General features: G+C 28.2%; 2 protein-coding genes and 1 non-coding gene across 4 annotated transcripts; all 3 read right to left on the bottom strand.

Annotated features, from left to right (window-relative positions):
* Positions 1 to 1,162: 1,162 nt before the first annotated feature.
* LOC132923557 (U6 spliceosomal RNA) lies at positions 1,163 to 1,269 on the bottom strand. Its single transcript, XR_009661212.1, has one exon. It is a non-coding gene; the product is annotated as a U6 spliceosomal RNA (small nuclear RNA).
* A 5,148-nt stretch (positions 1,270 to 6,417) lies between these two features.
* On the bottom strand, positions 6,418 to 9,070 carry LOC132918968 (E3 ubiquitin-protein ligase CHIP-like). Its single transcript, XM_060980322.1, has 4 exons — positions 9,020 to 9,070; positions 8,910 to 8,966; positions 8,732 to 8,848; positions 6,418 to 7,742 (listed from the first exon to the last, which is right to left on the bottom strand). The coding sequence occupies exons 1-4, from the start codon at positions 9,068 to 9,070 to the stop codon at positions 7,608 to 7,610; spliced, it is 360 nt and encodes a 119-aa protein (XP_060836305.1). The 3' UTR covers positions 6,418 to 7,607.
* Positions 9,071 to 10,346: 1,276 nt separating this feature from the next.
* LOC132921831 (E3 ubiquitin-protein ligase CHIP-like) lies at positions 10,347 to 14,694 on the bottom strand. Of its 2 annotated transcripts, none has more exons than XM_060985056.1 (9): positions 14,578 to 14,694; positions 14,113 to 14,186; positions 13,642 to 13,805; positions 13,356 to 13,554; positions 13,138 to 13,265; positions 12,949 to 13,074; positions 12,839 to 12,895; positions 12,661 to 12,777; positions 10,347 to 11,671 (listed from the first exon to the last, which is right to left on the bottom strand). In XM_060985056.1, the coding sequence occupies exons 3-9, from the start codon at positions 13,771 to 13,773 to the stop codon at positions 11,537 to 11,539; spliced, it is 894 nt and encodes a 297-aa protein (XP_060841039.1). In that variant the 5' UTR covers positions 13,774 to 13,805; positions 14,113 to 14,186; positions 14,578 to 14,694; the 3' UTR covers positions 10,347 to 11,536. The 2 variants fall into 2 exon arrangements, with proteins under 2 accessions (XP_060841039.1, XP_060841040.1); XM_060985057.1 differs by having other exon boundaries at positions 14,602 to 14,620.
* Positions 14,695 to 15,414: the final 720 nt, after the last annotated feature.

Genomic DNA, 15,414 nt, shown 5'->3' with positions numbered 1-15,414 from the left:
TGTTTATAATGGGACCTATTACATAATGAAACCAAACATTTATAAATTATAATTAATAACTTCAATAGTTTCAATAGTTTTCGATACTTAGAAAGACTGAAAAAATACACTGAATATAAATTTGTTATTTGCGAAAAATAATGTTAAATTTGCCATTTGTGGATAGACATTTTTTTTTTTTAGGATGTAAGATTTATCTGTAAGGAAACTTCTCTAATAAATACCGGGCAAAAATCGCTCCTGCAATAATAAATTGGACTGTTGAACACGTGTGATAGCAAAATATTTTTTAAAATAACATAATTTATAAATGGTCAAAAAAACCATTTCGGAAAACTGCACGCTCTCAAACCAACGCTTTTGTAAAAGCTACCAGTAATCATAACGTTACCGCTGAACATATTCGGTTACTTAGTCACAATTAATTTCTAATCTCAACTATAGCCAATCAATTCACTGATTACACGTTTTTTTTTTTTAGTTTTTAATGCGGTTTCATCATGACCAAAAACTCCATATTTTATCTTTAATTATTTTCGTTAAACTTGTTCTCGTATAATCTAATCTACTCTCAAAGACATATACGGGATTTTCTCGAGGAAGAGGATATGAATTTATTTGTTCTATTGCAGCAACATTTAAGTATTTAACTCCAGTTACTCTGTCTAAGGTATTTTATAACAATTAAAATAATAATATTGATTTTTATTTTGCTCTGATTTATTAATTTATAAAATAAATTCTAGTTTTATATTTTTCGTACAAAACTCATTAATTACTTCGCCTGTTTAATTTTTACTACTCTGTGCGGCAAGACAGTAAAACCAACACATTAATAATCATAAAACACAAGCATTTTTAAACAGTTAATAGAAAATATTTCTATTGAAAATCGAAAGAAATAATATAAGTCAACTACTTTATTACCCATCACTCCCTTGTTAAAATCTTATATCTCACATACATTATATATATACATTCAAATTGTATTTCATTTACAGCTTTAATTAATGACCACAATATAATCATAATAATATCGTATAATTTATTTGTAATTAATATATTTTGTACATTATTATGTTGTTATTGTTGAGTTGTTTTGGTGCATACGAAAAGCTAATTGTTAATAAAAATAAATCGTAACCATAGAAATATCCGACAAAAAAATGTGGAACGCTTCACGATTTTGCGTGTCATCCTTGCGCAGGGGCCATGCTAATCTTCTCTGTATCGTTCCAATTTTAGTATATGTACTGCCGAAGCAAGTACATTCGATAGCGGTCCGAATACTGCTTATATAGAGTGCAATGTGATATAAACGTTACACGCGAGAGCGGGTATCAGTAGTTCTGAGTATAACGATCGTGTGCGATTGCCGATAGATGGGGCGAACGGCGTTCAGAACAGATGGACGCGCTCGCTCGCATAAGACATTGGGAAGTCATTCGTACGGAACCGCTTATTGTGTGCAGAAATTTATTCTGTTCGAAACTTCGAAATACACGTCGTATTATTGCTATTGTACTGTTAATTACTTGTTGTCGTTTATAATTCATAATTAATTAACACATTGTTTAACATTGTAAAATAATGAAAATTGAATACACTTATTTTGAAAATCAATTTTTGTCTACAAAAGTTGTTCAATGTGACCGCCGTTGAGGCGTTAACATCGAAGCCAGTGGCGGCTCGTGTGCTTTGAAAGAGGGGAGGGCGATATAAAATTGCTTATTTAAGGAAAGTATCGACCACAAATAATATTAATAATAGTTATTTAATTAAATCTATTTAATACATATATATTTAAAATTTTCAACCTAACCTAACGAGTTACGACCGCACAAAGTAAATAATAAACACACGCAAGTTTGGAATCCATGCATATCGGGCGATTAAAATCATCGCCCCGGCGGTAGTATTATTATTGTGTTCCTCCTTCTTAGTTTTTGTATTCCGATCATAGTTATGACTTTATGAGTGTTATGACGAGCGATTTAACATCGCCCCCAAGCATCGCATGCGCTGCTCGCGGGTTCCGGCAAATTGTTATTGGTTATCGATACTCAGAAGCTACAGTGTTGAATGATTTATTTTTAAACTAACATTATCTGATAATGTTTTCATAATATTTATTAGTGTGAATACTGAATATAGGAAACACAATTTTTATTTTTGACAATATTATTATTCTACAATAAAAATTTGAAATTTGATATTAAACTTATAAATTAGTAATAAATAACCTAACCGATCACCTCATCGCCCGTATCTACGAGCTGCCACTGATCGAAGCACTTTTCCATACGACTATAATTATTGTAATATTTAAACTCCAGTTTTTTCCAAAACATTTGGTAATAGACGAATGACATTAACTACATTATTATTCCAAAAACTGGAATGTCAGTATAATTACACAAATAGTTTCTTAATCCTTTTATATCTAATCCTTGACATGACGGATAAAAGTTACTATATTTTATTAGGTACTATTATTATGATAGTCGGGCGTCGGTGTTATATTTACAATTCACCGCGTTTAATGTATACGTTGTTTTAACTGTTTCTTGAAACAAATTATATAATACGTATTTACTATTTATTATATCATATTAGCCAACGGCCAGTTTTCATTCTCCCGACTATAGTAGGTATTTAAAGAGTATTGCAGGTTAATACATCGACCATGAACATGTTCATCTAAGTATTTAATTGTTAATTCTATATAGTACCTATATATATGTATGCAATTATACAAACAAATTTTCAGTTAAGTATACATAAATATTATATATTAACGATTTTATTAGTCATTTTCGTTAATTAAGAAGTATAATTTAAGTATTATATCCTTAACATTATAAAAAAGAAGAAATGATATTTTTTGTATAACGGAGACATTTTATTAACATTTTTAACAAATAAAAGAACGTGGCTAATTGACTCAAGCAGAAAAATACATTTTCAATTTCGAAATAATTAAATAATTGAAAAAGAAGCAAATGGCTCAACGTGGCACAAAATTTAACAAGTAATTTAACATAAAAAAAAAACAATATGTATTAAGAAAAAAATTGTCCAATGGCTTTCAGAAAAAAAAATAGACAATAGTCAATAATTAACATATTGAAGGCCAAAACAAAATGTTGCCAAAGTGACTTATTTTATAATTTACATAAACAAAACAGTACTATAGTAGATACCTATATTTTGTTGAAACAACGGATAATAACCATAATAATGAGATTTGTATTAAAATAATATTTTGAATTAATTTTATCCCACTGTGGCGGCGGCGATTACTGTGGCTACGGCTTACGGTGACCGCGGGATAGATGCAGGACGAAAAAGAGATTAAACTTGGACTGCGGCACAACGCACTGCGGTTCCGATATAGTCTCCGCGGGTTTGCCCCTGTCATCTCGTCGGCCGGGACGGTTATAGAGTCACGCGCCGCCAAACCTCGAAACCCCCGGAAACGTGCCGCTCGGGTCCGGCGCCGTTGACGTCCGTATTCCTGACTCTATAAACTCACCCCGCGGCGAACTAGATCTCCGCCGCGTTACGAGTCGTCATCCGGCCGTCGTTGGCCGCGTCTGCACTGGTCTTCGCCGTCGTCATCCGTTGCTCCGTATGACCTGAGAATCCGGACGTCCGCACGACCGCTTGCAGAGGATCGAGCGCGTCACGGCAACCGCGAGCTCGTCACCGCGACAACCGCTGCAAACTCATCGCGCCGCAGGAGATCGGATAATGTGCGCGAGTGACGTTCCGCCGGACACCGTTCGTGCACTTTCTCGTATCCGCTCCGCTCGTCCGTTTGTCGCCGTCGCCGCGTCTGACGTCTTCGGCTAAGGGCCGGTCGAGCTGCGGACGCTATTCGCATCGGGTGCGACGCGCATGACTCTTCGCCACACGGCGGAAAAACGTCGGCGTGTGGCGGTGTGCGCGCTGTACGGGCGTCACATCAGGATCAAGCCAACCGACGAGCCGGCCCCCAAAACCGTTACTCACTTCAACGCCCTTAGAGCCATCGAGACGCGGCTGTGTACCGCGAGTTCGGCGTCACCTCGCGGCTTGTCATCGACGACTGTATAGCAGTTCCTCCTCCGCGTCGCGGGTCACGCTTTCGACAGTGTCTCGTCTCCGTCGTCTATACGGTGTACACGGCGGTTAGGTTAGGTTAGGAGATTTTCGAAGACGTCGAATAAGCTTCATCGGTGAAAGTAACTTCTCTTCGCGTGAGGAGGCCGTCGTCGTCTTATTCGAAAATGTGTTGTGCACACGTCTCGAACTTGAGAATTTCTTAATAACATATTGTAAATTGTAATATTCTGTGCAAATTGCAAATCAACTAATTCGGAAAACCGTCGGCCACCGTGGCAAATAATTTCCAGAAAATCGCCCGGACGATGAAGAATACACTAATACAGCACCGTTTATTACAAGCATAGACCTATTAACTTTAATAGGTCCATGATTGCAAGCCAGGGAGTACGACCATAAACCTTATCATAACCTAACCTAATCAAAAATATATGACCACAGAATATTCTGTAATTAAATATTATGACGACCAAGTGCACAGATCATTATCATTAAAATTAGGTACCTACTTACTTAGGTCTTTAAGCTTTAAGCTGACTAAGCTGAGCTTCTGATTCTGATGGTATAGGCCGTAGGGAATTATAGTGTACATAAGATTAAATTGTTTTATTAAAAATTATTTTTGTAATAGATTACCATAATATTTATTTATATTTATCAATTATCAATTCGTTTTTGTTCATAAACTCCAAGTGATATTTATTATAAATCGTATTTATTAAATATTGTATTTGATATATCACAAAGGAAATGGATTTTAGGGTTGCCGATATTTTTTTCATAATATACATAAAATAAGATTTATAAAATCTATATTATTAGGTATAATATGTAGGTACAATATGACTGCAAGAGGCACTGTAAATTTTTCAAATCGGTATATGTATGGCGTATGCGTTCGTACAAGTCGCTGTTCGTAAGGCTGGAACATTCTCGCTCGATTACTTGGTAACAATATATTATATAATATTATAATATAATAGATAATAAACAAATATAGAAAAAAAACTAAAAGGAAATTGAAAATTTCTCATGCCTTAATATGAAATTTTTTAAACAAAAAATGGTACTTAATACAGATCTGACGAAAATATTTAAAGTATCTACGGTTATTCGTTTTCGAGTTAAACAAAAAAATCAAAATCAACTTTGTCAAAAATTAGAATAATTAGATTTGATTTTCTTTCCAAAATCACCCTCAAAGTAATAAATCCAAACATTTTATTAACTATACTTATTATCACTATTGTGTTTTCATTTTTTTATTGAACCGTAATCTCTTTAAAATATATCACGTAAAAAATAAATGCGCTCGGTATTGGAAGTATTATGGAAAATATTTTTTTGGATACATATTATTGTGGTTGAAATGAAAAACAAAATATTAATTTAAAAATAAGTGAGAAAGTAAGAATCGCTCCTGCCATATACATAGTTGTACAGTGCCTACTAGTTACCACCTATGATAGTTATAGTTCGAGGTAGGTCAATTCGATCGTCTCGATCTTGTAATTTGTAACAGATGTGTTAAATTTGAATTCAATGATATATTAATAAACTCATTGCTTACACTTAAGTCTAAACGATTTAGCAGAGCGATAATAAATTAATAACGGTTTGTAAATCCTTAATCTATCATCTATGTTACTAAATAATTAAATCTAAGTTGTACTACCTGTGTATTTGTATTGCTATTTACTAGTCTGAGTGAATAGGTTTGTGGTATAAATAGACAATACCTTAAAATTAATCTAAAGACTATATCATACCCACATGTGCTGTTTCTGTCTCATTAATGTACATGGCAAATTTTTGTTCTGTATAATCCATTATATTATGTTGTTTGTAAAATCAGTACATTCATTGCTCAGTATCTATCTAAATCTCACCAAAACCTAATCCTTAAACCTCATCAACGACATCAACTAATAAACTAAGAATAACGTCTAAAAATGCTAATCAATTTTAATTTTTTCAAATAGTAAATTTATTACAAAATCAGTGTTTATATTAAATTTAATACATTTCCCCAGTGGTAGTTAATACTATTTATGTAAAATTAATTTCTTACAAACCAAAATTTAATGTCCGTCCCAACACACACATGCAAAATATGTTTAAATGTTGTGCATCATACTCTTATTTGTCTTATACACACTAAGACCAAAACTATGAACTATTATGTTGGACATAAATGACATTGTTCATTGATAAATCTGAATAGGTATGTCTATTGTCACACCTCTGTACTTAAATAATTAATTTTACCATTGAATATTATGTTAGGTTATTATACATACAAATTGAGAATTTAACATGTTTAAAGCTGTTTGTATTTGTAACATAATAAATGTTTTATTTATTATTACACAGATAAGATTAACTGTTAAGTTAGTAAAAATAAAGGCAAATAAATATCTTAAACATATTTCATATTATCACAAATAATTTTTAATCCATGCTCTTGATTAAATCTAGATATAGACAATATGTACGACAGAAATAACATAACCAATACTATTGTACACGTACGTAATAGACTAAAATAATAAAATAATAAAAAAAAAAATCACATTTTGAACTAGAGGGTACAATAAAAAATGTAAGAAGTAAGACCTTTGGAAAATTTAACATACAATTTGCTCGTGCTTGTTATGATATTGATAAGTAGATACAATAGATAATATTATATAGGTACTTTAAACCTAACATATATTAAAATCTAAATGGTTTACTTAATAGCAAACGAATACAAATTAACTTACAATTTATATATCAATAAAATAAAGTAATAATATTAATACTTAGATTGAATATTATACAGTTGAACAAAAAATGTATTAATAGTATATATTTTAATTTTAAAATACTGACTTACAAAAAAAAAAATGTGTAAAAATATAATAAATCTGATGTAGTCTAAAAATATTAAACAATTCAAAATTTTTTTACCTATTCTATAAAATATATAGATATTTTAAAATATTAATTTAAACATTTGAATCATACATTTTATTACCCATTACTTTTTGTACCATGTTACAAAAATAATGATGAAACAAAACCACATTCAGTTTTAAAACGTTCAACTTATTGTTATTCAAAAAAAATATTTTAAATAGAAATAGTACAATTTCTATCAGGTCCTCATATAATTCATATCCATATTATAAGCAATTTAATGTAAAACTTAACAAATGTTTTATTTTTACACACAAAAAATAAGGTATAATAATTTTAATTAATGTGCATTATTTTTTTAAGATACTACATCGTATTATTAATTATTCATAAATGACTACAAATAACGATCAATTTTTTTAATTTTTTTTTTTTTATGATTTAAAATATAATTAGAATAATAATAACCATAAATAGTACATACATTCTTATACAGGAAATTACTATTGATAATTATTTGAAAGGTTAAGAAGTTATTAAAATTAAATATTTATAAAATTATGTATACTTTATTTAATAACATTTTTAATAATCTTGGCTTACAAAGTGCAATAGTAATTTACCCATTCATTTTCCATTACAAATGCTTCGACTGCTTCTTTTAAAGCCAAATTTGGAATGAGCTGATCAACAGTTAAATGCTGGCGTGAAACTGGATCAAAATGTCCAACTTTCTGGTAATGATAAAATTGAAAATATTGTTATTTATTAGTTAGTTAATTATATATAATTATATTATAAAGGAATAATTTAGCTCATACATCATGATGTTAAAATGTTTAATGATTTTTAATATAATATATTATTATTTGCTGCAGCCAGTTAATTAATAAAATTATCCACATTTGTAAATAATATAATTTTTAAACAAATGATTTTGTTAATATTCAGTGTAGAATAAGAATTCACCTGGTCAACAGGCGGCAGATCAGTTCTATACCGTAACCTTTCTTAACTGGGAAAGTTCTTATGCTGCCAAGTTTACATGTATAATTGTTACAAGCCATCCACTTTTTAAAAACAATCACTATTCACTACCTACCAAATCTTAATAGCCCTAAAGTACCTAACTGATATAGGTTATTATTATTTACATAACACAATACATTATGTTTGAAACCTTGGAGAACCCATTAGGACTTAGGAGTAACACTATCTAATGTCCATAAATTAAGTTCCAATTAGTTTTTTTAAATACATTAAACAAAAAAATAATACTTTATACTGGTTAAATACATGTTAACATGTCGTTATGGTATTCTGCCAGAAAGCTGAATAGATTTATACAATAATATAAATATACAAATAGTGAAACAATTTCCACAATGTCTAAAAATCATAAAAATGTTATCTATCTATGAATAAAAATAATGTATATTATTTAAAAATTATAATTTACATCTTGTGAAAATGTATAATTCATAAATAGAACGTTTTCTATACAGGCAACATATACAAATTGTATAGGCATTCTTATATTAATAATGTCTAAAATTGTTTTGGAGCAAAATAAAAATGACAGTCATAATATTTTATAATATTATTAGATCAATAATAAAAATTATATAACTCCTAAATAAGTGTAGAAGTGTATGAAAACTTTTTCTACAAATAGTTTCAGTTCATTATAATGAAAATATTCAATAAAATATTTTTTATTTACCATTAAGTGTTCTTCTAGATCCTTGCGGTCATAAGTAATACCACTTGGAGTGATGACAGGATCTCGCAAAATATCGTAACTTATGTTACCACACAAATAGTCTGGTACTTCGCGTTTCTAATAAAGAAATGTTTAATTAAATTAAATTATATTACATCACGTATATATATTATATTACCTTCCGTCTGTCATCATTCTTGGAAAATATGGTATGCAGTTCAGCAGCATATCTCTCCTAAAAATGAAATTCAATATAATAAATACAATTTATTTTTAAGTTCAACTTACACTTTGGTTTTTAATTTCCATATCACTAAAAGGAAATTGAAAATTTCTCATGCCTTAATATGAAATTTTTTAAACAAAAAATGGTACTTAATACAGATCTGACGAAAATATTTAAAGTATCTACGGTTATTCGTTTTCGAGTTAAACAAAAAAATCAAAATCAACTTTGTCAAAAATTAGAATAATTAGATTTGATTTTCTTTCCAAAATCACCCTCAAAGTAATAAATCCAAACATTTTATTAACTATACTTATTATCACTATTGTGTTTTCATTTTTTTATTGAACCGTAATCTCTTTAAAATATATCACGTAAAAAATAAATGCGCTCGGTATTGGAAGTATTATGGAAAATATTTTTTTGGATACATATTATTGTGGTTGAAATGAAAAACAAAATATTAATTTAAAAATAAGTGAGAAAGTAAGAATCGCTCCTGCCATATACATAGTTGTACAGTGCCTACTAGTTACCACCTATGATAGTTATAGTTCGAGGTAGGTCAATTCGATCGTCTCGATCTTGTAATTTGTAACAGATGTGTTAAATTTGAATTCAATGATATATTAATAAACTCATTGCTTACACTTAAGTCTAAACGATTTAGCAGAGCGATAATAAATTAATAACGGTTTGTAAATCCTTAATCTATCATCTATGTTACTAAATAATTAAATCTAAGTTGTACTACCTGTGTATTTGTATTGCTATTTACTAGTCTGAGTGAATAGGTTTGTGGTATAAATAGACAATACCTTAAAATTAATCTAAAGACTATATCATACCCACATGTGCTGTTTCTGTCTCATTAATGTACATGGCAAATTTTTGTTCTGTATAATCCATTATATTATGTTGTTTGTAAAATCAGTACATTCATTGCTCAGTATCTATCTAAATCTCACCAAAACCTAATCCTTAAACCTCATCAACGACATCAACTAATAAACTAAGAATAACGTCTAAAAATGCTAATCAATTTTAATTTTTTCAAATAGTAAATTTATTACAAAATCAGTGTTTATATTAAATTTAATACATTTCCCCAGTGGTAGTTAATACTATTTATGTAAAATTAATTTCTTACAAACCAAAATTTAATGTCCGTCCCAACACACACATGCAAAATATGTTTAAATGTTGTGCATCATACTCTTATTTGTCTTATACACACTAAGACCAAAACTATGAACTATTATGTTGGACATAAATGACATTGTTCATTGATAAATCTGAATAGGTATGTCTATTGTCACACCTCTGTACTTAAATAATTAATTTTACCATTGAATATTATGTTAGGTTATTATACATACAAATTGAGAATTTAACATGTTTAAAGCTGTTTGTATTTGTAACATAATAAATGTTTTATTTATTATTACACAGATAAGATTAACTGTTAAGTTAGTAAAAATAAAGGCAAATAAATATCTTAAACATATTTCATATTATCACAAATAATTTTTAATCCATGCTCTTGATTAAATCTAGATATAGACAATATGTACGACAGAAATAACATAACCAATACTATTGTACACGTACGTAATAGACTAAAATAATAAAATAATAAAAAAAAAAATCACATTTTGAACTAGAGGGTACAATAAAAAATGTAAGAAGTAAGACCTTTGGAAAATTTAACATACAATTTGCTCGTGCTTGTTATGATATTGATAAGTAGATACAATAGATAATATTATATAGGTACTTTAAACCTAACATATATTAAAATCTAAATGGTTTACTTAATAGCAAACGAATACAAATTAACTTACAATTTATATATCAATAAAATAAAGTAATAATATTAATACTTAGATTGAATATTATACAGTTGAACAAAAAATGTATTAATAGTATATATTTTAATTTTAAAATACTGACTTACAAAAAAAAAAATGTGTAAAAATATAATAAATCTGATGTAGTCTAAAAATATTAAACAATTCAAAATTTTTTTACCTATTCTATAAAATATATAGATATTTTAAAATATTAATTTAAACATTTGAATCATACATTTTATTACCCATTACTTTTTGTACCATGTTACAAAAATAATGATGAAACAAAACCACATTCAGTTTTAAAACGTTCAACTTATTGTTATTCAAAAAAAATATTTTAAATAGAAATAGTACAATTTCTATCAGGTCCTCATATAATTCATATCCATATTATAAGCAATTTAATGTAAAACTTAACAAATGTTTTATTTTTACACACAAAAAATAAGGTATAATAATTTTAATTAATGTGCATTATTTTTTTAAGATACTACATCGTATTATTAATTATTCATAAATGACTACAAATAACGATCAATTTTTTTAATTTTTTTTTTTTTATGATTTAAAATATAATTAGAATAATAATAACCATAAATAGTACATACATTCTTATACAGGAAATTACTATTGATAATTATTTGAAAGGTTAAGAAGTTATTAAAATTAAATATTTATAAAATTATGTATACTTTATTTAATAACATTTTTAATAATCTTGGCTTACAAAGTGCAATAGTAATTTACCCATTCATTTTCCATTACAAATGCTTCGACTGCTTCTTTTAAAGCCAAATTTGGAATGAGCTGATCAACAGTTAAATGCTGGCGTGAAACTGGATCAAAATGTCCAACTTTCTGGTAATGATAAAATTGAAAATATTGTTATTTATTAGTTAGTTAATTATATATAATTATATTATAAAGGAATAATTTAGCTCATACATCATGATGTTAAAATGTTTAATGATTTTTAATATAATATATTATTATTTGCTGCAGCCAGTTAATTAATAAAATTATCCACATTTGTAAATAATATAATTTTTAAACAAATGATTTTGTTAATATTCAGTGTAGAATAAGAATTCACCTGGTCAACAGGCGGCAGATCAGTTCTATACCGTAACCTTTCTTAACTGGGAAAGTTCTTATGCTGCCAAGTTTACATGTATAATTGTTACAAGCCATCCACTTTTTAAAAACAATCACTATTCACTACCTACCAAATCTTAATAGCCCTAAAGTACCTAACTGATATAGGTTATTATTATTTACATAACACAATACATTATGTTTGAAACCTTGGAGAACCCATTAGGACTTAGGAGTAACACTATCTAATGTCCATAAATTAAGTTCCAATTAGTTTTTTTAAATACATTAAACAAAAAAATAATACTTTATACTGGTTAAATACATGTTAACATGTCGTTATGGTATTCTGCCAGAAAGCTGAATAGATTTATACAATAATATAAATATACAAATAGTGAAACAATTTCCACAATGTCTAAAAATCATAAAAATGTTATCTATCTATGAATAAAAATAATGTATATTATTTAAAAATTATAATTTACATCTTGTGAAAATGTATAATTCATAAATAGAACGTTTTCTATACAGGCAACATATACAAATTGTATAGGCATTCTTATATTAATAATGTCTAAAATTGTTTTGGAGCAAAATAAAAATGACAGTCATAATATTTTATAATATTATTAGATCAATAATAAAAATTATATAACTCCTAAATAAGTGTAGAAGTGTATGAAAACTTTTTCTACAAATAGTTTCAGTTCATTATAATGAAAATATTCAATAAAATATTTTTTATTTACCATTAAGTGTTCTTCTAGATCCTTGCGGTCATAAGTAATACCACTTGGAGTGATGACAGGATCTCGCAAAATATCGTAACTTATGTTACCACACAAATAGTCTGGTACTTCGCGTTTCTAATAAAGAAATGTTTAATTAAATTAAATTATATTACATCACGTATATATATTATATTACCTTCCGTCTGTCATCATTCTTGGAAAATATGGTATGCAGTTCAGCAGCATATCTCTCCTAAAAATGAAATTCAATATAATAAATACAATTTATTTTTAAGTTCAACTTACACTTTGGTTTTTAATTTCCATAATACCGTTATCGTAATCTTCAATTTCGGTTTCATTATCCGATGGTTTTTTTATTTCACTGACTTTGCGAGCCAAATCATCATCCATTAGTTTTGTCAGGTATGACTAATTTAATAAAATATAATTAATAATTGTTAAACAATACACTTGTGAGTTTATTTTATTCACCAAAAGTTCTATTTCTTGATTCTGTCTCACTTCTTCTTGTTTCTCCCATTTCAGTCTACGAGCTCTTCTAAGTTGGCTTGTTATATCATCACCATAGTTGACTTTTTTTTCTTTTGTTAAATTATGTGCTAACAATAAACAATGCATGCATTAATTAAAATTACTAATATTACTATCTACTAATAAAATTTAAACTTATTAATATGCAATTGTCTTACCTCTTTGTAATTGCTTTATTGCTTCATCATAACTTCCTAACTCGATAAGCGCAATACCCAAAAAGAAACAACCTTTTATGAAACTGAAGTCCATTTCTAAAGCACGTCGACAATCTGTGCATGCTTTGTCCCATTGTTTTAATTTCAAGAAACATAAAGCTCTATTTGTAAAGTATATAGGAATCACAGGGTTTTTAATCTGTACAAAAAAAAAATTGTTATTATTAGTTGTATAATAGATATTAATCAAAAGACAGAAAATTGATAAAGTATTGATTTTACTTACAATTGCTTTATTGTAACATTCAATGGCCTTTTCATACTGTTTGTAACTGAATAAGCGATTACCTTCTTCCTTAAGATCCTTATCAGTTTGGTTGTTAGTAGTATGTTTGCTAGACGTATTGAATTTAAACATTTTATAAAGGAAACTGGATAACACAATAACAACTGAAAATAATTTTTATTATTATTACACAGGTATTTTATGTTAGAATAGATAGTATATTGTTTTTACAAGATTTAATATTAAAACACCTCACTAACAGTTATAATACGTGCAACTAATAATTGATAATTGTATACTAATACGACTATTTAATTTGGATCATATGTAATAATAACTATCAATACAAAAGCCTATATGTAATGGAACTAACATTTACATCATATTTAAAATGGAAAAATATTAATTTAGTATCACTAACCAACCAACTTGAATTAAAAATGTACACAATCATGATCCTGGGTTACTTACATGATGTTCAAGCGATAAGTAGACTCCGTAGATGGTATATTAATGATCTAATTTGGCGATGAAACGTCATATGACTAAAAACATTGTAAAAACAAACGATTTTAATTTCTTTGTACCAAATCAAAATAAGAATCAATCATGTTTGTTTGACATTAAAAGCTTAGCTTTAAACTAAAAACGTATGGATTCTATAGAATAGAGAACTGAATATTATTATCTATTATTCATTAGCACCACAAATTATGATTATAAAAGTATAAAAAATTAAAATACAAAATGTTAAATCAAAGAGTAATCAGTAAAATAATATGATAGGTATATAGTTGATATTATGTGGTTATATGCTATCAGCCGTGGACTATATAGCCTGTAGGCACAGAACAATAATTATACTATAGGAATTATTGTTATTTGTTACTATATACCTATCTACTATTGCTATCATGAACAACTATAATATTGTACCTGCTAAAAAGTAAAATTGTATACTTGTATAACTAGTTGTATTCTGCACAGGTTGACTTGACCCTCCGACTGGGGGTTGGTAGGATGTCGACAACACTTGAGGTAAAGCAACGCTATCTTTGTTTAAGAACCAACACTACTATTATTACTATTTATTTTAAATTTTAATAAAATATAACAATAGAAACAAAGTGGATAAATCCAATTCTGTTGTCTGTATTTCTATCTACTGTCAATTATCAAATACGAAATACCAATTGGCTATTTATCGTGACAAAATAAACGAAATAATATTTTGATTATTTTCATGATATAATAAAAATATATAATTATTTAAAGTTTATTATATCATTATTATTTTGTCTGTTTGTCAATATACATATTTTGTGAACGCGAACTCTACACAGTACACACACAGAACGCTCTTTGTATGTCATATTGTCATGATTTAGTAAACCCTGAAATCTATACATACATATGTATAGACTGTAGAGTATAGATTTATAATAATATATTATAATTCTATTAAATATATATTATTCACTGACATATCCACTATCCAGTCGGTGATTAATAAATGATTATATGTAAAATGATCTAGGTACGGAGGTCTAGGTTTCCCACCTATAGGCTATTCCACTAATAAATTAGGCTATAAAAGTTATTATACCAGTATAATAAATGTATTTAGGTAGTAAGGTACTAAGGTAGTTATAAATTATTAGTGTTATTACTTTATTGGTGTCACGTAAATACATCGCGGTAAATTTGTCGTGGTAATTGGGGCGCGGTAAATTAGGCGCGGCAAGTTGGGCGCCGGTGTAATATCGTCGCACG

The sequence above is a fragment of the Rhopalosiphum padi genome, chromosome 2, assembly GCF_020882245.1.
Source record: "Rhopalosiphum padi isolate XX-2018 chromosome 2, ASM2088224v1, whole genome shotgun sequence".
Lineage (NCBI taxonomy): Eukaryota > Metazoa > Arthropoda > Insecta > Hemiptera > Aphididae > Rhopalosiphum > Rhopalosiphum padi.
Note: the sequence above shows the minus strand (reverse complement) of the source record. Positions and strands in the feature narration are given on the sequence as shown.